General features: G+C 35.8%; 2 protein-coding genes and 1 long non-coding RNA gene across 3 annotated transcripts; 1 reads left to right on the forward strand and 2 right to left on the reverse strand.

Annotated features, from left to right (window-relative positions):
- The first annotated feature begins 47 nt into the window (after nt 1-47).
- On the forward strand, nt 48-21,210 carry crc (bZIP transcription factor crc). The gene is made up of 3 exons (XM_069062261.1): nt 48-202; nt 1,713-2,048; nt 20,061-21,210. The coding sequence occupies exons 2-3, from the start codon at nt 1,820-1,822 to the stop codon at nt 20,894-20,896; spliced, it is 1,065 nt and encodes a 354-aa protein (XP_068918362.1). The 5' UTR covers nt 48-202; nt 1,713-1,819; the 3' UTR covers nt 20,897-21,210.
- LOC138141539 (uncharacterized) lies at nt 2,765-5,980 on the reverse strand. Its single transcript, XR_011163180.1, has 2 exons — nt 3,901-5,980; nt 2,765-3,844 (listed from the first exon to the last, which is right to left on the reverse strand). It is a non-coding gene; the product is annotated as an uncharacterized lncRNA (long non-coding RNA).
- Nucleotides 20,060-24,073, reverse strand: Mnat9 (microtubule-associated Nat9). Its single transcript, XM_069062266.1, has 4 exons — nt 23,911-24,073; nt 23,749-23,858; nt 23,640-23,696; nt 20,060-23,590 (listed from the first exon to the last, which is right to left on the reverse strand). Exons 1-4 carry the CDS (start codon nt 23,985-23,987, stop codon nt 23,226-23,228), a joined length of 609 nt encoding a protein of 202 aa, XP_068918367.1. The 5' UTR covers nt 23,988-24,073; the 3' UTR covers nt 20,060-23,225.
- Nucleotides 24,074-24,168: the final 95 nt, after the last annotated feature.

Raw genomic sequence — 24,168 nt, forward strand, 5'->3', positions numbered from 1 at the left:
ACATTTGCTCTTCTGCGCACGCTTTTTGTTTCCGTAATTGGCCGCGACGGCGCACCCAGCGCCCGACCGCCATTACTCTCTCATCAATGGATTGGTAAAGTGTATTTTAATTTTCTCCGCAGCTCTACGCGTTGGCAAGATGTCGGTTTAGCACCATAAGTTCTTGCACACGCAAGTGTGCCGCCACACCAATCAAAATGCAGTGAGTATTTCCGTAATTTTACTAAACTTGCGTCTGTTTACCTAGTTGAACGTTGTGCGAATGCCGCTAAGCGTATGAATGATTTCACCATATTGTTTATGTCGTCATCCACTTTATCGTCACGAATCGATATTGTCCTTTATTTTTCAGTTTTTAAACTCGGTTTTATTGAAAGCAGATGCTGTCACTCATTGAACTGATCCAGACATTCGAGTTTTACATAGGAATTTGACATACTTACACTGTCCTTAAGTGAAGAAGATATTATTCAATTCAATTCTATTGATTAGTTGATTTAGTCGAATTTATCGGTTTGTTGTGACTCAGTCGAGTCGTGGAATACGATTATTACTTTTTCCAGTTAGCGCCAAGATTATTTTTTGACATGACACTTGACAGCTTGAAGGCACGTCGGAACTTGGTTCAATTTCGCGGGAAACCTTGACATTTGCTAATTGACGTTTAACAAAGGCATGCGGAAGTTAATTTGGAAAGAATTAAAGATGATGCGAAGCTGTCAAAAGTTTTTAGAAATTTGAAAATATGTAACCAGTTTCGTTGCTAATAATACCTTGTGAAGAACATTGAAGTAAAAGTAGGTGACTTGTTAGGTAAATGGCAAGAATGGCAAGAATTGAGAAACTCTAACGTTTCTCTTGCAACGAGTTGAAGTATTTTGGAACCCAACATCAAGAATACAAATTGAAATTATGTTACCAAAAATGGTTCTTAAAGACAAAGATTAATTCTTTTGTTGATTTAATGGGGCTAAAATATCAAAAACGGGATAGGGATATCAGGCGTAACTGTAGTCACTTATTACTACGAATTCACGACTAACTTAACACAAAAGATAACGCTTAGACAATACCAAAATAAATATGCAAACTATCTTGAAACGTTATATTTTATACTGGATGTTGAGATTACATATAGGATGTGTGAACATCTTGTAACAAGTGTTTCATACTTCACACATTTGGAATAGAATTTTCTTAATTTAGACAAACTTCTTGTAATATTCCACAAATGTCGATTTCACAGGCGTAGTGACTTTGCATTAATACGAATATGTACTTCAAATTATCAACTTTTAGAGTGTTTACTTTGTGATTTGTTCGATTGTAAATTTGTTTCAAAAAATATCAATTATCTTGATAACTGTGGAAAAGAAAGTGTAACCACTCCCCGGATCGCCATCTGAAACTAACCTGTCAGCCTCGTTATCTAACATTAATTGTTTTTATTGTCCGCGAGATAAGAACTTCCTGTTTGAAATTGAACCTTGCACAGAGTCATTGTAATAAAATGTCTTCACGATTTTTATTTTAAAAACTGAAGCAAATTAATTATTATTGGTTATAGAGCAAGCGGTGAAAGTCAAAATGTTGATTTATTGTCAAAGTTACCAAATGACAGTTAGTGACATTGTTGAGTTGAAATAATTTCAACGTCATTTTGGTTGTTTTAAGTTACGACTTTTTATAATTGTGTTTTTGTTAAATTGCAGAGCCAAAATGGCGCTTTATTCGCTCGCCGCCCTTCCGGCAGAAGAAACCTACTTAAACAATCTTTCCCCATCGCTTTCGATCGTAAGCAGCGCACCACACAAGCAACATGAGTTGTGCGCCGTTTTCAACATGGAAGGAAGAGCCATTGTCACCTCTCAGCACTGAAGAGGTGTCATGGCTCTCCGAAGACACATTCTATCAAACATCACAGGAGCACGATGACTGCATCAAGTTTGAACATGATCTGGTCCCTTGCGAGTCCAAGGCAGAAGTTGCTTCTCTCATGCTGGAAAACCTAGAAAATCTAATCAATCTAGATGAGCTCATCAAAGAAGGTCAGTATGTTGCGAGGCCCTCGAGGGGCTTGATAATAATGAAACGGAGATCTTTAATCTATTTGAGATACGAGATACGTATGGAACTGGTGGATCCAAATCTTAAGTAATAATTAAAAAGGTCGTATCAGTACATCTTGATAAAAGGTTAAGTCGACAGTCTTAGTTGACGTTCCTCGGCGGCGTCTAGGCCAAGTAAAAAATTTTACTTCCTGTAGATAAAGTAACTGACGAAATATGTACACTAATGTACAGGGTGATTCAAGTTTTAACGCCCGCGCGATAAACCCTATTAAAAAATTAGGAAAAATTATAAAACGTTGGGGTTGCATTCCCTTCATATAAGGCTTCAAATGTGTGCAATCAATTTTCCCGTATCACTACATTCAGAGCCATAAAATTTTGATCCCAAAAAGAATACATTTATGAAATTTGCATCAAAAGAAAATTGTTAGTTTATGAATTATTCCAATTTTAACATTAAGAGCGAAACATGACCAAGATTTACAACTGCAGTGTCATAAATAAATACCTCATTGTTGGGTAGACATCTGTTGACAACTTTTCTAGTCATTCTTAAGTCCGTAAAGGGTCATGTCAACATCTTTTGTGGAAGTGACCGCCGAATTTAATAATAAATCATATCTAAATCTTGCACTTTAATATCAAATTCTATTTATTTCGGAGACCGGTGATGTTTTCATGATTTCAATGACCCTAAATGTTTGAAAGGATTTTCATTGAAAAATTGTGTAAATTAATCTAGCGGTTATTGAATTAAAACGAAATATTTACCTGTTTCATTAAAAAAGTTTAAATTTTTACAGAATGTTCTACAGCGATTCACAATCATTCCTGAATTTTTTGAGAATTTTAAATGGATTAGAAGTGGGTGTTTTCGCTCGGGCGATAAAACTTGAATCACCCTGTAATATGGAATTGCATAAAATTCAAAATAAAGTTAAATGAAAGTTAAGGTGTAAGATAGATGTAAAAAACTTGAAATGTTTTGTAAAGATCGTTGTCAAATGATAGCAAATTTAATTAATAAGTGGTAAAATATACTAGTTTTTTGGGGAACTGATCAACAACATTTAGACATATTTGATATTCATTAGAGAGTTTTTAAATGGAGTGACAGACAAAATCCCTAAATATTAAGATCAGATTCTTTTATTTATACTTTGGATGATCTCAAGTTTTGCTCTTTTCTTTTTTTTTTTTAGCAGAAGTTAATTTCCATTTTATCAAGTGTAAAATCTAGTTGCCAATTAATTATTAATTGGTACAAAAAACGTTGCAAAAATATTTTGAAGAAATTGTGTGGGAGTGAGATACAAATAAAAAGAAAATAATGATCGGGGCCACTTTTTAATATCGTTTTGCTTTTACTTTCTAAAATAACATGTGTGCGACTGGGGGCTATTAATCTCATAATTGTTAAAATATTAATGACAATTTTTTCAATGGAGTCTCGGAGAATGTAAAGTTCCTAATTCGAAACATGCAGTATATCTCATCCAACACAACAGAAACAAACACGACCACATGTCAGATTTCAATATTAACGGCCCAATTAATCAAATTTCTAAACAAAACCGGTTCATTACTGTAAATGTACATAATTTCGTTCGCATTTGTGCCAGCCAAAACCCAAATCACATTTGATTGGACACAATATTAGACCTGTGTTGGACTTGGAACCTAAGTTTGACAAATTTAATTAATTTCATTTAATTAAGACGAGTTTGACCCGGTCACAACCAACCGAGATACTGATGCTCAGCATATTGTTTCTAGGCAGTAAAATATAACATCATAAAAAGAAGTGATAACATTTTTTTAGTATTACCAATAGACAGTTGATTGATTGAATATAGCACAATAAAAATTGACATTTCCTTTTCTTGGTTTCAGGTGCACAGAGTGTGGCCAGTTCGTAAGCTGGAACATTTAAGAATGTTTCTTAAGAGAGAATTACTTGATAATGCAGTTTAAATTTTGATTCGTATTTTTCATTTGGAATTGGTGACAGATTTTATACCCAGATAAAGTACCCTGAATTCGTACTTCTGTATAAATAAATTTAAAAAAAAATGCTTTTCAGTAAAGAGATACAACTTGTAAACTGCATTTTCAAATTCTCTGGCTATCATTTTGTGTTTGGAAAAAAAAAGAAATGTAATGTTTTGGACTCTTTATTAGACTGGACCAGTACAGTCGATTTATATGTTCGGATAAGTGCTGTCTAGTACTGAATTAATGTCACGCTACAGTTGTGAAGTTACAATTACATATAGTCTTTAAAAAAATCTTCATTAGATTACCTGACTGTAGTATTCTGTTACACCGTTGTCTTCGTTTTATAATAGAGTTAACAAGATAAACTACACACGTTGAAAATGTCTTATCAAATGTGTCCGCACTCTTAATTCCATTGTTTTTGCGCGTGCGTCCCAAGAAGTTTCCACTGTACATTGTGCATTTTTGAGTGACCAACGTTCTAGAAATCTACCGATTTTTTCCATTTGCAAACAAATATAGCCAAGGTTGTGATAATACAGATTTGTTGTCAAAAGGATTTTAACAATTATCAATAACCTTGCCCATTTGCAACCCTGTTGCAATCAGTTCAGTAACGAGTAATAATTTAGGATTTTTTTGTTGATAACGTCGATGCGTGTTTTAATATCTGCTGATTTGACGCCTGTTTACTTCCTTTATCGCACATTTTCGAAAACTGACGAATTTGTGTAATTTCCAGAGCAATAATTGCAGCATAAAATCGTGATTGGATTTTGTAATTACCGTTTTGAGTTGAGATGATAATTGTTTTACATTTTTATAATGCATGCATTACTTATTCATTAAATCGCTTGTTTGTTACAATTTATCAGCGATCCCAAGAAAATCGAGTCGACGTAATTTCCAGCAGGTCGAGTTTGCAATACGAAAATAACGCGTGCCAAAAGATAATTTATTGGGCTGCGAAATGGTATTGATAATTTTTGGCATTACACGCGTTGCATAAATAAAACAAGTTTTATCGCATTTTAATAATAAATAATAAGGACGTTACTTTTTGTAATTTGGCGATAGTGTTTGTAAAAAAAATACATGACATTGATCTTCGAACTCGGTGAAGATTTCGTCAATTTTTGTCGTCGATCGGTGGATTGCATTTTTCGCGTCGTCGCGAAGCGACAAATGCGCTGCATAATTAATTGTTACGGGTTATCGAGGTGTCGGCGATGTTTTTACATAAACAGCAAAAAATTGACCGGGGATTCGCAATATTCTTATCAACTCGGCGTTGCTGTCTGTCAGTGGCTGGGGATCACATGGTGTCCACGTCTCCTGGTGGGGATGCTTGAGGGACGACCAGTCAGTCACCACTTCACCAGTCAAATTCCACTTTCCTAACGAGGAGTGTTGCATACGCGCGCTGCTCCAGCTCCGTTGTGTCGTTTGTTATCAGATCAAATTGGACAGTGCTCACGCCGCCGAAACGTCGTCCCCGACGCGCCCCCCCAAAATCTGAATCGTGTTCGGTGAAAAGTGATACTACTGTGTGCGGATCCTGATGATTGTTTGTACAAATGATCACTGGCGTGTGTAGCATGAAGTGCAGCTACCGTTACACGTGGAACCGGGAAATTGTGTTCAACTCACAGAAGCTCGTCAAAAGACGTTGAATTTGCCGGAGCAGCCGACAAGTCCTCCTCTGACGCCGCCGCCATTTCTCTCAACTACTGCCATTACTGCATAATAACATTGTTGACTTTCTGTGTTTGATAGTTGGTGACCTCTGCCAATCAACATAATGGCTGTTTGTTATGGTAGGTTAGCCGCAATCGCCCTGGAAATACATCACGTTTGTTGATCCAAGTCTGGATCAACGGGAGCACTCTCCGCCAGCCTAGGCGATATTGGCAAACTTGTTTACAAAGAATCAAATTGAAAACATGTCGCATTCGAAGCCGGTGAAAATGTATTCAAAACTGTACAACCATTATCGAAAAATTCGCGCCTTGACCTTTCCAGCGTCGACGTTTCGATTAAATTCGAACGAACAGTTGCATCATTAACATAGAAGCACACTAAATTTTGGAAAAGGTGTGATCGCACCCATAAAAATTATTGCAGATCGTAATCTAGTGAAAGTAGACAGACACAAATATTTTAAGTCGTGTCGCGTTCCGGCCGACTGATTTTGTTTTGTAGAAACACTCAAAAAATTAGCCAATTTGGGAAAATTGCAGCCGGAGCGACCTCGATCGCTTTATTAAGTTACACAAAAAGCTCACGCTTCGTGAACCTAATTTGTGGAAACCAACAGAATATGTATAAACAAATCACCTTCACCTCCGTGGTCCTCGTCAAAGAATCTGTCGCTTCGACTTTTACAATCAGGGCGACGTATTTTGCACTGTCGCAGAAATACTGTTTCGCGTTGAAAAATCTAAGCAACAAGTTGACCTTATCGATTATGCAAAAACAAAATTGTAATTGATTTCGCTAAGAAAAGAAGTAATTGAAACTGTGAGGACTTAATTTTGGCGCAAGGCAACGGAGAATGATGGAAACTATCGAAGCGAGGAACAATAAAAATTAATTATTTTGTTGCAAATTTCCCGGTGGCCCCTCGTTAATTCTAATAGACGCGAAGGCCAAATTTGACCTTCGCCAGTTGCCCCGCAAACGATGTAACAACAAAGTCAATGACCAGAAAATTCTGAAAATAATTGAATAATTGCACGCAGAGAATTAGTAATTATCAGGTGGTGTATAATTTGAAGAAAGTCCACGTCGAGTGCAGACTTTCAGGAGCTTGCGAACATGGAGAAAAGTGCTTATTGTGCGTTGGAACGACGTCGATGGGTCACTAGTATTTTGCCCTTGCATCATGAATCATTGTTCACTTTTCGTAGTGAAGTACCAATCAAACTCCTACATCTAAATCTTGAAAATTCGATTAAAGCGATTATAAAAGCAACGTCAATCTTTATTTTTGTGTACTTGAGGTCATCAATTTGTGGATAGATTTCATCAGAATCGCGGCTGGAGTAGTTGTACACTTTTAATACCAAAATATTTCAAGTCACCTAGTTATTTGTCTAAACAAACATAGAGTGAGACGTAGGAGGAAGCAGATAGAAATCTATGTTGTTTAAAAATTGCCAATTCACCTTATTTACAAGGATTTACTTTCAAGTGTGTAATAGATACTCCAGTGCGGCAAATGACGCACACCGCACTAAGTAAATTCGGTAGTAGTATCACGAATTAAGTAGTATTTGACAAGTTCATTCAGAAAATTGCGAATTGTACAGTCGGACAAAGATCTTAATTCGTTTTTCGATGGCCAACATGTTGCAGACAATTTCAACCCACATAGTTTAGTGTCTGAGCTTGATTCAGGCATGAAATACACCTGACCCCAAATGTAACGGCTAAAAATACGTTTTCAAAAGAAAATTCCTTGTGGTAAATGCGGTAATGTCATTTTACAGAGTACATTCGTCTCGGAATTAATAGAGGTTAAAAACTAGTTTAGTTTAGATACAGGAACGTAAAGAATTGTTTGTTCTTTTGCGTACACCGCAGATAACAGCAATGACACGATTTTTTTACGGTCGGTGGTTTTAGACTTCCCGAGACTGCGATTTATGCGAATTTAAGTGCTACTGGACTAACATTTGGAAGTTATAATGTATGGGGCCGTAAATTTTGTTTAAGTACGTAACAGGTGGATAGATTTATAGTTTAGAAATTTGAAGTTGTGTAAAAATTAGAACGATTTCGAATTATATTTCCACCGATAGAATTGTATTTTTTAAATTAGGTCACGTAACAAAAAGTACTAAATTTAATAAAGTATGGTTGGTTGCAAAAAAAATCGGGAACTATCAGAATAAAATTTTTCATAGTGTGAAAACTTCTTACGAGAGATAGGTTAGGGTTAGAATAATAATTCAATAACATTTTTTTAAATTATTCGGTATTATCAAGTAAATAATTAATTGGCAAGTGGACAAAAACAAATTTATATTGGGAACATTTTCATTTCCCATTTTTTTGCAACCAACCGTACGCTTGTAACAAGAATAATTTGTCATGTTGGTACCCGCAAAATATTTTGGTTGTTATGACAACTGCATGGGATAACTTCATGTTGGACTTCACAAGTTTTTGAATTTATTTATTAAAATGTGTTTAATAAAAAAAAAAATGAGATGAACGTTTTAACCGATGGTTTACATAATGATTCTCGAGTATTCAGTACAGTTAAATAAAATTTAGTAAAAGCTGTAGCGTCTTCGAGCAAATTTATTTAGGAAGAAGTTGCACTACAGTTACATAATGGTAGTGATAAATATTAACTAATAATTAAAGAACTGGAACAACCAGAAGTTAATATTCGGGCATCTCATGCATGGCTTAAGAAATCAAATATTCACCCTGAGACGGAGGGTTTTATATTTGCAATACAAGATCGTGTTATAAATACAAGAAATTATAAAAAACACATATGCGGTTTACAATCGATAATTGATAAATGTAGGATTTGCGGAACTGAAGGGGAAACAATTGAACACATCATTTCTTCTTGCACCGTTTTGGCTCAAAGCGAATATAAAAAACGACACGATATATTCGCTAAAATTATACACATGAATTTAGCTGTTAAATTCAATTTATTAAAGAATACACAACCACATTATAGTTATGCACCAGAAAGTTGTTTGGAAAATGACAGTTACAAGTTATATTTTGATAGAACAATTTTAACTGACATTCATATTAAACATAACAGACCAGACATTATAATTTTAAATAAACAACAAAAGCAAGCATATCTTTTAGATATAGCTGTTCCAAATTCACATAATATAACACAGACATATAACACAAAAATTAATAAATATTTAGAGCTGTCCGTTGCTATGAGAAATCTTTGGTGTTTAGAAAAAATTTCGATTTTACCACTTGTAATTTCAGCAACGGGAATAGTACCGCAATCTCTTTTTAAAAATTTAAAAATTCTGGATTTAGATAACACATTGGTAGTTGAAATTCAAAAAGGTATATTATTATACTCATGTCACATCGTGAGGAAGTTCCTTAACATTGACACAGAACATAATACACAACAAAGTCAAAATGCGGAGGCAAGACGCCGGTAATTATGTTGATAAGCACTGCACTATTACTTGATAGTAATATCCGTAATAGTGTATGTACTCCGGCAAAATTGCCGTGCCGCCGGGTGGAGGTGGGATAGTGTATGAAAATATGCTTTTTGTTGAAATGTCGTGAGTTAGTGAACTGCAATAATTTTAATAAAAATTCAAAATAATAGCGATTGTTTTGGTTTTGATTACATACATACTTTACCAAGTTTTATTGTGCAATGTACCGTAGACAATATGAATTTATTTTGTATGTGTGAGTCAATTTAAATTTTGGCACGATATGAAAACAGATTTTCAAGGCGTAGTGATCTAGTTACTATTCTGTCGACGAAAGTCTCAGTTGAAGTACCGCATGATAATCAATGGCTGAATCTGTTGGTAACAATGAAAATTTGAATGATTTTGGTACCACTGTAATCTAAACGCATTTCCGGTTGTTAGTTTCGACAGGCAAATTTGAAATTTACCATCAAAGGTTCATTTTTGTAATAGCATAAACATAACCGACATAACGTTTTTTTTTTATGTGTGTCAAGTTAAACCATCCCGTCAGTGCCAATTACGAGACAAAAAAAACACCAATATGTATTTTTTAATTGTTTCATTGCCAACAGACTCAATCATTGTTGATCACGCTGTATTAGTCAAATAACCACCACCTGTTGAATTAAGTTGGTGAAAATAAAATTACAGTAAGTGCACTAATGATAATTTTGATACTACTAGGCTGCCAGACTAATCAAATCTAATTACACAACGTTGCCGGCTGACTCTGGGTATAGAATGCCGTGTTGGTGGTTACATATTTGCTTTTCGCATGACTTATAAAACTACGGTGTAATCAAGAATGACTGAATCTGTTGGTAACAATGACAATTTGAATGAATTTTGGTAACACTGTAATCTAAACGCACTTCCGGTTGTCAGCTTTGACAGTGTTGACAGGCAAATTTGAAATTTACTATTAAAGCTTCATTTTTGTAATACATAGTTTATTTATTAAAATGGTTATATTACACTTTTCATTTTCAACATTCCTGGCTGCCACCGAGTGCTAGCTGCCTTCCTTGTTACGTAACCGACATAACCTCTTTTTTAATGTATCAAGTTAAAACATCCGGTCAGTGCAAATTACGAGACAAAAAAAACACCAATATTTTTCAATTGTTTCATTGCCAACAGACTCAGTCATTTTTGATCACGCTGTATATAAAAGAACGTATATCAAGAGTCCTGTGGAGCTTTATTATTTTATTGTGTCAAACTATGTCGAAGCGTTGAAGCCGTCAAATCAGATGTCAACAATCAAATGTCAAATTATTAAATCTTTGCGACAGTTGTGAGTTCGACGTTGCTTGTGATTTCCTTCAGTTTTTCTTAAAAACCTGTCATTAATGGATGAAATGTTTTTCTATTTTGTACTAAAAGCTGCAAAAATGAAATGCATTCATTCGAATTTCACAGGAGTCTTGATGTACTGTCGCCAGCAATAAATTTTGGTCGTCAATGTCATTTCAAAATTTGGTTAGATTGTCACAAATTTAAAAAAATTCCCCGTCTGATTATGTCCATGTCAACAAAGTGTCAAAAAAATGAGAAAAAAATGACAATTAATGTCATACAACATGATGATAGGTTATGATATTTACCACTGTTTTACTGTACAATGGAACATTTTCGATTGCGTCAAAGAATGACCTCAAAACGATCAAAATTTATTGCTCGCGACTGTACGTTCTTTTATAGACACTTAGTACTATACTGCATGACCAAATAAAAACGTCACCCGAGTTACCTACGAAAAACAAAAGTCGGTGTCTCACAGAATTCTTCTTTGAAATGTCATTACTGTCATTTAGTATTTTATTAAGCACTAAACAGTATCATTGCCTGTTGTACAATTTTTGCATGATGGTTTTTACTTTTGACAACATTATGATGGACAAGCGACAATTCTTTAATAATAAATATTTATGTAGAAATTCCACAACTTTTTTTTAAATCGTGTTTTAACTTCAGAGACTAGAAATTGAACTGAACTGAAAAACGAATCGGACAACACCTATAAATCCATTCAATAATAATAATCAATTACTATAATAGATCAGTTTCCATATAAAGTATTAATTATACTTGCCGAGTTAATTGTGTTGTGTTTTTTTACTCGGCAGGAGAGAGTGATGACGGTAGTTGTACCTATTTATTGTCTGACAAAACTTGTAATGAATCCTTAACATTTTTAATTCATCATTATAACTTCAGTAGAGATTAGATATCGCATAATTGAACGGGGAATTTTCCAGACCGTCCTAAAGTTTACTGTAGGTTAAACTTTGTCGATTGAAAAACATTTATTTATTAAAATCCTAACATCAGTGGTCTGTCCTAATGAAAAACTGTAAAGACGTCAATTTTTTTAATGTATCTTTAAAACAACACACGTTATCATATTTACCGACCTATTTACGAAATACTGTTTGGTTTGATGAAATAATCAAAAATGATTTCCTTGCGTGAAGTCAACTTCGTTGACCATATGGAACGAGGACTTTTTTTTGCATCAGTACAACTGGCCAACGAACGATGGGAAACAGTCGAAGAGGAGGATCGTCGGTGCACTTGTTTTTGGAAAAGAGTGGTTCGAAGATGACGTCCCGTGAACTTTGAGGTGGTTAATATTTTCAATGTCTTCGTGAATGTTGGGCGGTGTTACGGTTACGCATGGTCAAATCGAGGTAATCTAGTTGCCGTAACAACTTATTCTCGATTAATTTATTATTATTAGTATTGCTCAAGGAATTAATTAAAAACTGTTTGCCAAGACAGCGAAATATTTAGCATAAGCTTTGCATTAATGCAGAAAACAGAAAAAATGTATCGAGCGTTTTACCTTTCCGTTCGACTAGGAAATTTTGATGTGGAAGTGATGGAATGAATCCGTGACCGCGCAAAGTCGCCAGATTGTACTGTAGCCTCGTTAAGAACAGTTATCTAATCGGAGGCGTGCGGGTCAAAGTTGGGTCTTTCTCAAACAATCATGTTAAAAATCGAACTCACGAGGTTACGCTTCGATCGAAAATAGACCGAGTTCGGGCAGAAGGGGGTGGCAAATCATTTGCATCTAACAAGTGCCTCGCTCACAATATATACAAAAATTTGTATTCAAGGTTTTCCACTATTGATACATTTTACACATGCTAACAATACTCGTTTCGTTTTTATTGCAACTGAAATGCCGTTTTAACGCAGTCGGGCGCACACGTAACGAGGAAAATACAATCTGCCTAAGCACACCACAATTACGTATTATAATATTATTTAAAACAACTTTCATACACGCCCAGTCCTGAATGTTGCCGTTAGTTTCTCTTCCGATTAAAATTCAATAGATTGTCAAAGTTTGTTACAGTTTAAAACGAAGTCGGGCAAAAAATTGACCAGAAAAAAAACATATCGACTGTTGAAATATTTTATCCTCGCCTTTATTGCCGGCGATTGTGAGTAATACCACAACACGGAGTCATCACAATATTTGCAAATTAATAGATACAGATTGTTTTGTATTATGAATTGTTACTATTGTTGTTGCAGAATTGTATAGTTAAGCGTTGACGTGCAGCCGGTTCGCGTGATAATTAAATACATATGTGCATAAATTATTCCCGACAACTTTTTTGTAGTGCTTTTGTTTTTTCTTCTTTGTATCACGTTCAACAACCACCGGTAATCCGGTGGACTTTTTCGAATTGAGTGCGCTCATATTTCTGGAAGTTGTTACGGGATTGCCCAAGACGAAGATGCGTTGGGGAAACACAAAGCCGTAGAAAAAACACGCGAATCGAAGTCGAACAAAACCTTGTTTTATTTTTTTTATCAGTTGAAATAATGGTATTGGTGGAAAAAATCGCAACTTTCTATATGATAATTAGTTGGTCTCAAAAACACATTTTGCATTTGTAATTGATTTTTTGATCGAGTGCCGTTATAATAGAGCCCGCCCCCCAAGACTTACTTCTTTCGTTTCATAATCAGATAAAAAGAATGGAGTCGAACGCGGAGCCGAAAATATTTTGCGGTGATTATTTTACAACCTGCGTTTGTAAAATTTACAACTCGCTCTGCTGGTTTGAAATTTGTGTATTAGTATACTAGGTGACCTTCCCGAGCAGGTGACACACCCAAAATTCGCACAATGTGTTCCAGAAACGATTAAGTAATAATGGCAAAGTGGAAATAGCCACTTACAGAAGCGGAAAATGCGTACGGTTTGTTAGAACTTGAATAAACAGCATTTCAGTGAAGTATTATTCTGTGAAACAAAGCATTTTTGAATAAATAGTTGCTGCGCATTTACATTTGTGCCACATGGAAATCAGTCCAGGATAGATAATTTATTGTCGTAATCACAATAAATGATTAATACTGGACGTTTACTATCAGGTACATTTCCTGTGTTGGTTCGGTGCAACAAGGCCGCAGCACCACCTACTTTCACTAGTATTTGTCTCGGCCATGTTGACTTCGTCGCATTATGCAATCTAATTTGGCGCCCTCTGGAGACGCCAAATTCTAATACAAGACGCCCCGGGTGACGTCAATTTATTGATGTTACTTTTGTGAAATTATGTATAAGATGATTTTTAACACGGGGCGTAGAAGAATTACTTTGCATAAATGCTAACGATTTTACTGAAGTAAATGATTCTGTCATTGGTAGATTGGTCCAAACATTGAGTTTTTTTGCTAGCCAAACTTTCTTAATTATTAAAATATTCAATTCGGCAAATGTTTGAAAAGTGATTGGTCCCAAGTTGAGTTCGTTACTAATTTACTATCCATCTACTAGATAAAAAGTACGGTTGGCACACTACTTTTCTGGTACATTCTGCTTATGTGACTGGTGAAAATAAAAAAAATCGAGAGGGTCGTGACTCATACGCTTCAGTTGGCAACACATAAAAAATTAATTCAAATGTCATTACAATAGTAACTGTCATTATTAATAATTATTGACTATTAAAATTTGCTATTATAATACATATGTTCACTTTAGAGCAAAAAATTTTCATTGTGCAGTTTTACTTCACAAATGGAGAAAGACTTGAGAACGGCGAATGGTCCTATTCGGCACCTCGAATTTTTGAGGAATTTCAACAAAAGTTTCCGGACTTTCAAGGCACTTACCACGACCTGCTGTATAATAACCGGCCTGGTCATTTCATTGAAAAAGCATTGCGAAAATGTTTCCGAGAAAGAGCCAATTTTCGCCGATGAGGGCGCCACAGTACGGGCGCTTCTAAAGAATAAAAATGCGGAAAAATATGTTTAGACATGATTTTATAGTTAAGATTGAGTACAGTAAGTTCATATTTTCTTTCTAAAACAATACCGAATACGACTGTATTTTTTAATTTTTGATTTTAAATTCGAATGTCATTTGAGCGAGAAAAACTGTCGGTGACAAAAACTTAAGATGAATAATATCCCCAAAAAGCGCCCGTACACTAGCGCTCTGCGGGGATCACTCAAATTACACTTTTGAACAGGCCGGTTATAATACAGCAGGTCGTGGCACTTACCAACAACTTGCCTTTATTATTTCGTTTTTCCATACCTGAAAAACAACGTGTTCAAATACAGGCCTGGCCCAATTCCCGAATTAATGCAAGTACATAATTACTGATATTGCAATTTAATTGAGGTCCCGACTTTGCGAAGGTCATTTGAAAACATGAAACGAAGAGTAACATTATGTTTTAAATCTAATTGTTTCATTGCACTAGGTGAGGAAATTGTTTTACAACCGACAGGTCACACATAATTCACAGCTTTATGGAAATCAAGAGTTCAACGTCTCTAACCTAATTTTAAGACTGACATCTGATATGTAATTGAAATTTTAACGAATTGCCAACTGAAATTTTTGGTCACAGCCAACTCAATTTTTTTTTCGATCTCACGGTATAATTATAATAGGTAAAAACCGAATGTAAAATTTATGGTTCACACACACAGGAGTTAAATTGGTTGCAAAACAACTCAATATTTTTAGATTTAAGCTTAGATTATAGTGACCGGAACGCTTCCGTATCCCGAACCGTGCCCTTCCCCGCAATCGCAACGTTCCCGCAAAAATGCGTTGCTAGTTATAGTGACCCGTAACGTTGCCGTACCCCTACCTAAGGTATTGACAGATTTCATGTTAAATATTGTAGGTTATGCTATTCCAATTCGTATTTTGTTGAGAAGCCAGAGAGATCCCAGAAGACATAAAGTAATATTAATAATAATTTATGTAATACCTATTTAATACCAGTAAATATTTGACAGATTTAGCAAAGCAAATAAAAATGTTGGGAAGTGAAAAACTTCCAGGAACAGATATAGAATTGCCGTATGTCATTGTTGCTGATGAGGCGTTCCCACTAAAATGTTATATTCAGTAGATAAGGTCCTTCCTATTTCGTCCCATGCCTGTTCTCGCATAAAGTCCATTCAAAAAACATTTGGACTGTCAAAATCAAAATTGCAGTTGTTAGGTTGGTTAAATCACTAGTTATTTTCATATTGCCCGGTTGATATCTATTATTTTTTTGATTTTTCAAACTACATATTCATTTGTTTAAATAGACATTGTCAAATAAATTGCAAAATTATTTAAGTGCATTTTGTAAAAAGTTTAAAATGGAAAGTTCAAACGAACTGTGGTGGTTCTATTGGCGCGAGAGAAAAGGGCCATAACAAATTATTATATTATAAAGTCATCCCTTCAACAAAAAACGTTTCTGATTTTAACCCAACTGTGGAGAAACAACATCTTTTCATTGTGGAAATGAAAACCTAATTAAAGCTGATTGGATCCCTAAATCCTAGGGAGTAATCCATTTTTGACACGAGAGTATGACAAATTCTAAATTAGGTACAAAATATAGTTTAGTTTAGTGATATAAGTGTTAAAAGTAAGATTTTATTTTGAGAGAAGGCAAGATTTCGGAACGAGCGCAACTAGATTAATCAATGTGCCCAGGTTTGGTTGTTCTATAAAAGTTAAAAAAAAACGTAAATAATATAAGATAATAGATTCTAACAATATTGCCACAATTTTACCACGACTCATGTTAAATTAAAGTAACCTGCTTTTTTAGTTATTTGTTATAGCCACAAATATACCTCGTGGCAATAAAATTATTTTTTGGTTCAACACTGTCAGAATTTGAGAATTTTCTCCTTTGTGAATGCATTTTGATAAATGTCACAACTTGTCAAAACGAAACGTCAAGCTAATTTTAAAGATTTTAAGCGATTTGGAGCTTTTAAGAGGCTCGTCGAACCAAAAAACGTTGTATTCAACTCGTTCGTGTGTAAATTGGGCCTTTTTTGGCACTCGTGGGCCTTTAAAACGCTCGTTACACTCGCGTTTTAAAATGGTCCACTCGTGCCAAAAAAGGTCCAATTTACGCGCGAACTCATTAAATAAACTACTATTTTTGTTCGACACTCTCAGAATTTGAGAATTTTCTCCTGTGTGAACGGATTTTGATAAATTTGACAACTTGTCAAAACGAAACGTCAAGCTAATTTTAAAGATTTTTAGCGATATGGAACCTTTAAGGGGCTCGTCGAACAAAAAAACGTTGTATTAAACTCGTTCTTGTGTAATTTTGGTTTTTTATGGCACTCGTGGACCTTTAAAACTCTCGTTTCACTCGAGTTTTAAACTGATGCCACTCATGCCAAAAAAAGCCAAAATTACACACGAACTCGTTAAATAAATAACTAATAGGTTACTGGTTACTAGGTTAGAAATTTTGACGGGAATTTCCGATGTCAAACAGTTTACCCTTTGTTTCTTTAACAACTGTCGGGCTGTGGGCTGTGCTGTCGGCACCATAGGACAGATTATTCATTATATGCCATAGGCACTGCCACTCCACTCTCACATTCTGCATTCTGATTGGCTATTTGTTACAGCTCAAGGCCATTTTCGTAGGTACCCGTCCCATATAAGATAAATGTTGGCGAACTTTCATACGGTAACAATACGATGCGGCACGGTCTGCGGCCACTATAATAGCTTTCATTCCCTGGCACAGAGTTTAACTTTACGGTACGGAAAGCGGATGCGGCTACGGTTCTGTTGCGTTCAAAAAGTTGGCGAAATTTCGTACGGTAACAATACGATGCGGCACGGTCTGCGGTCACTATAATAGCTTTCTTGCCTGGCACAGAGTTTAACTTTACGGTACGGAAAGCGGATCCGGCTACGGTTCTGTTATGTTCACTATAATCCAGGCTTTAATCGTTAATTTAGAAAGAAATAAATAGAATTTTCATCACCGCACTTTTCACTAAAAAATGACACTGACAGTAAGAAAAATCGACAGTTCACAGTTACTACGTATACATGCAGCCGTTAGTTCGGACTATGCTAGTGCGTTCTAACTTAGTCCACTTTAAGTTCACCGTATATATGCACCCTTTAGTTCGGGTATAATGTTCTGGTAAAATCATGTTGCCAACTTACCACCAAAATCACTAATAAACAATCATATCAACAATATTAAAATTGCCCACGAAGTATCAACAAAACAACAACAATAATAATACAGCACACGTGACGCTATTAATTCTAACCTCAAATTTCATAACAGTAATTTTATCTTGCGTTTTTTTTAAGTAAAGGTTGGTAGCACCTTTGCCCATTCGAGCTAAGCTGTATACATGCTGTTTAGATTCGAACTAACACGTCTAGCTCACGTCTGTAGCTCGAGCTAAAGCTTGTCCGGACCAATGTGATAGTTCGGATTAAAGAGCGTATACATGAACGAACTTACTGGTTCGGATTCACTTGGTCCGCACTAACAGCTGCATGTATACGTAGTAAGTGAGACGACAAAAATTTCATAACATGGGCATGGCTTGCTTCGACTGTAATCATTTTTATAATGACCCTGTACTTCATTATAAATGTGCATCTTAGGCGATTGTGGAAAGCTGATTTTAGTTTGGCAACCCTGACTAAAGACCCGCATCTAGTGTTTTGTTTTTTTTATGGTGGTTGCTAACCATGTTGTCCAGTATGAAAATAGGCGATAACAATTAATTAATATTTTCGGTGGAATTAATCAGCAATAAACAAATGTAGAGCAAAAGCATATCATTTAAAGTTAGAATCGGGGGCCAGTCGCTTGGGCTCATCATTTGTCAAGGGCCAGTAACTTTTCTGGTGAGAAAGCTAAAGGTGCATTCACACTTCCATTGCCTCCTAGATTACGTAATATAAAAGAATTGAATGTCCAGATATAAAGCTCCAATATTTGGTAAACGGTGGCGAAATAATTTCAATAATGGTTGTGACGACGAAAAAATTCAATTTTTTTGATATGCGCAAGCTAATGTGGTAACATTGTTCCACAAAACATTTTGCGTGATTAAAAATACTAAATAACTTGAAAATGTTATTTATTTATAGATTTACAACTTTAAGTTGATAATGCAATTGGGTCATGTTTTATTGCGCTGTCTGTAATAATTTTTAAAAAACTCGATTTGGTCGTGCAGCGTCTTTGTTATTTCGGTACTTTTTACTTTAAATGGTTGGCAACTTTGACTAGATTTGTACAGTTGAGTGTTACTGCATTTATACATGATGGGTTTTTATGAAACATTTATGATTTAGACGTGATTTTTGACAGCGTTTTAATTTTAATTATATTTTCGCCAAAACACAACAAAAAATACGGTCCGATCAACAGTTATACTTAGATAAGGGGCGGCTGTGACTTTGACAGCCTTAGATTTTTCGTATCTTTGCTAAATTTAGCTAATAAACGTCAAACTATCACTATGAATCAAATTTTAATTCAAAAGATTTTCGGCAAAAATTTCCAAAGTTAAATTGAAACAGGTATATGCAACCAACAACACTTCAATGAATTCCAGACATTTGTCGAATTACGGCCATCATTTCAAAGCTGTATAACAATTTGACACCAAATCATAGTTAAGGTTATGTTCATTTCATTTCCCGGACCTGTTTTCCGCGAATTCATTTTCAAAACAAATTTAATGAGAAATCAGCGGAAATATTTTTCGAATATGAAATAAAGTCTCGCTCGTCAGGGCGCAGACTCAGTTAGATTTAAAAAATGTTGACACTCAGTGTGACTAATCGTATTATCATGAAAATCACTGTTTGGCTCATACCAACATGATAACGTTTTGACAATTGTTTATTAAAATATTTCAATTATAATCTCTCAATTCATAGTAACCAACCTTAGGCATTCAAAATTACTTTTGAAAATTCTAATTACACAACATGAAAAACGTTATTTCCCTAGAAGTTCGAATTCTAGGGAGTGTAGATATTTTTGACACGATGGTCTGTATTTCACAGCCTCCTAGATACATACGATACAATAATATTCAAGTTCGAAATACATTCAAGCTGGCAACGATGTTACCGCTTCCATCACATAACCTTAATTGAAATCAACTTATGGTCTGTCTCAATTCTAAATTTCCACCACCTGTTGAATTATGTTGGCAAAATAAAAATATTTCTAAACTGGGGATTGTTATAATAACCAAAATTGGTAATATAATTATTTTATAAACATGGTTTGAAATCGGTGTAATTAAAACGGAGACATAATAGACACTCAAATTGAAGACCCTGCACGGTTTGGCGTACTTGAAACGGTTTTGTTTTGAGACAAGCCAATTGACCCAAATCGATTGTCAAATTAACCTCTAAAATAGCACAAACATGTTTACGGGGCGCAATTCTGAGAACCCTTTTTCTAATTTCCAGAACCTTTCCTTCTCGATGAGAAAATTCTGCCCATTCTGGAAGATGTGGAGCAACCACGTGCCATAGAAGTGCCTCTGCACCCCACGAAGATGGAGTACACCCGCACCCCCGACACCCAATTCCTCCTGAAAGAATTCGAGACCGTCTACGACGTGATCGAATTCACCCACGAGACCCTCACCCCTCCCCAGAGCCCCCCCAGCGAACAGAAGATCCTGACCACCCTCGAACCGCTCCTCACTCCACCCTCTTACGCCGCCCTTCCAGAGAAACACCATGTCGTATACCCAGTACCTGAAAAGCCACTTCTACCCGACGTACTTGCATATCGCTCCCCGGCCGCCATCCCCGCGGAGTACCCCTCCGCCATGACGCCCCAGCCGGATATCGCCCACGAACTGGCCGTGGTCGACGAGCTGGTGCGGACTCGCGTCGAAGACATGCAATGGAGCAGCAGCGGTCCCTCGTCGCCCAACAGCAGCGGCAGCAGTAACTTTGGGGACTGCTCCTCCGACGACCCCGAATGGATGCCCGAGCCGGTGGAGAACTACGACGGCGTCGCCGCTTCACCGAAGCAGTCGCGCAAAAGGTCCAAGCCCTATTCGCGTACCTCTCCCGTCGACAAGAAGTCGAGGAAGAAGGAACAGAACAAGAACGCCGCCACGCGATACCGCATGAAGAAGAAAGCGGAGGTCGAAGTCATCCTCACTGAGGAGAAGGGCTTGTCCATGAAGAACGACGACCTGGAGCTCAAGATCAAGGACATGCAACGCGAAATCAAGTACTTGAAGGGGTTGATGCGTGATCTCTTTAAAGCAAAGGGACTTATCAACTAACAAACACAATCGGCAACGTTTTTTTACCGCTTTTTTTTATGTAATTACATATTTCTAAGGCTTTTTTATATCTTTTTTTTCCGTAAATATAGGTTACATCGTATCTCCACATGTTTGATAGCTTGTTGTCAAGTAGGAAGGATGTTTAAGTGTATATTATATTTTTAAGTTATGTAGTACTTTTATTAAATATTGGAGCATCGCTAATCGGCGGTGTTCCAATGTTTTATTGTTACGATTAAGCTTGCTCATTTATGTCTTTTAACACATGTAGTTTTATTCTATAATGAAGTACTAATAAAGGATCATTTTTTTAGGTGGGCACAATTTTTTTTTATTACTTACTGTTCCGAATTTTATCGTTCTGGTACTTACATTAACCACTTACAGAAAGAAACTTAATTTAAATTATGTTAAACGTTGACATTTAAATAATAAGATAAAAATATGAATTTATATGTAAAAAAGTACTATTTTGAAGTTTTGGCAAAAACGAGTTTGACAATGGTAGTTTATTTAACGAGTTTGTGTGTAAATTGGGCCAGTTTAAAACGCGAGTGAAGCGAGCGTTTTAAAGGTCCAATTTACACACGAACTAGTTTGATACAACGTTTTTTTGTTCGACGAGCCGCTTAAAATCTTTAGCTTGACGTTTCGTTTTGACAAGTTGTGACATTTATCAAAATCCGTTCACACAGGAGAAAATTCTCAAAATCTGACAAGCATGGATTTATTAGTACTGGATACGGTGTACAGCCATCATAGTTGAACAAGACGTACCATCTATTTCTGTCGCTCTCAACGCATTATCTGGGTATTAGCACTATCCTTTAGCGAGTCCCCCGACTCTGATTGGTTTAAATTCTCAATCTATCAATTATTTATTACTCTCTTGTCATTCGTGTCATCTTTTTTCTAATCTGTTTCTCTGAAGTTTGCATAGTTCCAGAGTATTTGAACCGTTAACTCTATCAAGTATTATTGTTTTAGAACTTGAACGTATTAAGAATGACTAATTCGTTTAAAGCCAGGTATTTTTCACTCTAATGTGAAACACTGACAATGCTGTTGGTAAAGATTTCACAAAAGGAAATCCAGGTTTGGACTACAAAGGTGAAGAGAGTTGTCTGCCTTCAACAACTACCTATATTTTTGTGAACCACTTAACTTTAATTTGTGCGTAAATTCAAACTCACAAAAGTATCCATGAAACTTACAAAAAAACACCAAAATATACATTAGTCGTAACAGATTCTTATATTTATTCATTATTAAATAATACAACTTTGTTAAGTTTACTTCTTATCTTGTTTTTGTTTAGAGCTTTCGCAGTTTTCTTACATTCGTAGTGTATTTCCCTTTGCTGGTCAACATGTTGGATCATATTTACATGTCGTTTTGCTTTTCGAGGGCTATGCTCTAACTGTTACATCTGCATTATATCTCGAATCTACTGATTGCAGCCGTCGTTTTAATTTCTAACAATTTTTAAAAATAGGTAAGTAAGTTATGAAAGAGAAATTAAATATTTAAGTTTTATACGCTCTACCTTTGTTGCCACTACAATGTTCTTCTGCGAAATTGAAATTAAAGGGGGCAGTAGGTGTGGTAGGAAAATTCAGGTATTGTGAACATACCTATACAAACCCTTTTTAAAATTTTGCATGGTTTTTTAGATTCATCCTAATCACAATTCCGAAAATGTTTTGAACAAATAACTGCATCGTTTGCAACTTTGATTGTCTCTTCCACACTGATATCCATTTGTTTCTTAAGAAGGTTTCTTTTGGAAAACTGAAATTATTTTTTCACCCAGGTCTTCGGTATTTGTAAAGAATCGTCCATTTTAGGTACATACCAGTGAAAAGATAAGTCTTGTCTTGAAAAAGTAGAACAAATTCTGCAGGTTTTCATTATTGCAATTATTCTATTTTACGAATTCAGGAAGTTTTATGACAGTTCAGGCCACAGGTTCAGACTTTTGAATTAATTTCAAACTTCAAAATTGACATTTGCGAAACATCAAAACGACATACGTATTGTAATAACAGAGAGAAACATATTTTAATACAGGTTAGAATGAAATAGGGGAAGGTACCGAAGTCTGTGATATGTTTTTTCAAAGTCGACATACGTTTATAGGGTATTGCCGTATCCAGTACTAATAAATCCATGCTGACAAAGTTCGAACAAAAAATTTAAATTACGTTTACGATAAAAAAATGTACATAATTGCTTCAGACAAAGTTGAAGTGATCGACAAAGGTACCGACTTCGGGACCCGTTCATTTTTCAAGCGTCGCGACCGTAACCACTTCCAAATTCAACATTACTCTGGATCGTCTGTGTCGTCAATTATCATTTCATAATGTCCTACGTTATTTTTTAACCACGTGACCCATCCCTCGTCTACTATCTTACTGAATGTAATTTCTTTAAAAGCGCTACTGCGGCTGATTTCCGTAAAACCGAAACTCGCAAACATGTGTATGCTGACACCGTTGTCGTCTGCTATTTTAACGATAAATTGCCTCACGCCCAGAATCTCGATCCCATAGAGCAACATCAAACACGTGGCTTCTGAGCCACACTTCCTACCCCTGGCCCATGTTTCTGCTATCATGATCTCTGCCTCGGCACAAAGCCGATCGTCTGCGTTGGCAAAGAATAAGTTCGTGTCCCCAATCATTGACTCTTAAATATTTTGGATTATTTATGGACCGTTATCACTGAATAGACTTACCAATCTCGTTTCTGCTATTCTCAAACTTCTCCTTATCAAGAATGATAAATGTACATTCTAAAACAGCGTGAGAATTATCACGGGTGTTGGAATTTGTATTTAAAATTACTGTTCTGGTCGATCATCCACGACTTCTGCATTTCGTATTCTTCCTCCAAGGTGAGCGGTATCGAAGCGGTTACGCGTTGCAGTTCTTCGGACTGCATCCAATTGTGATATCTAAAATTCCATTTAAATAAAACCCAACAGTTTTGGCTGCTTTACTAATCACTTTAAGACATGTTCGACTTTGTACGGGACCAGAATTGCTCTCTGACCGATAATTTTTGTGTTTCTGTTTATTAACATTTTTAAAGGTTAGGATGAGGATGTCACTGTCACCGACGATCGCTGTCATCTGTCAAATATAATTATTCTTGACTTGCAGAAGTACAGTACAGATGGCGCTGCCTTAAAAAAAATAGGTATTTTTCAATCCAGGTCTGTAACTGTACAAATACAATGATAAGAATTAACTCATCATGTATAA

The sequence above is a fragment of the Tenebrio molitor genome, chromosome 1, assembly GCF_963966145.1.
Source record: "Tenebrio molitor chromosome 1, icTenMoli1.1, whole genome shotgun sequence".
Classification (NCBI taxonomy): Eukaryota; Metazoa; Arthropoda; class Insecta; order Coleoptera; family Tenebrionidae; genus Tenebrio; species Tenebrio molitor.

Bases quoted from the DNA above. Each gene is read 5' to 3' on its own strand.
- crc (XM_069062261.1), top strand. From the start codon at position 1,820: ATGAGTTGTGCGCCGTTTTCAACATGGAAGGAAGAGCCATTGTCACCT. The intron at 2,049-20,060 runs GTCAGTATGTTG...TCTAATTTCCAG, and splicing joins AGATGAGCTCATCAAAGAAG to AACCTTTCCTTCTCGATGAG.
- Mnat9 (XM_069062266.1), bottom strand. From the start codon at position 23,987: ATGTTAATAAACAGAAACACAAAAATTATCGGTCAGAGAGCAATTCTG. The intron at 23,697-23,748 runs GTAATTTTAAAT...ACGCTGTTTTAG, and splicing joins GTGGATGATCGACCAGAACA to AATGTACATTTATCATTCTT. The intron at 23,591-23,639 runs GTAAGTCTATTC...AAAATATTTAAG, and splicing joins GAATAGCAGAAACGAGATTG to AGTCAATGATTGGGGACACG.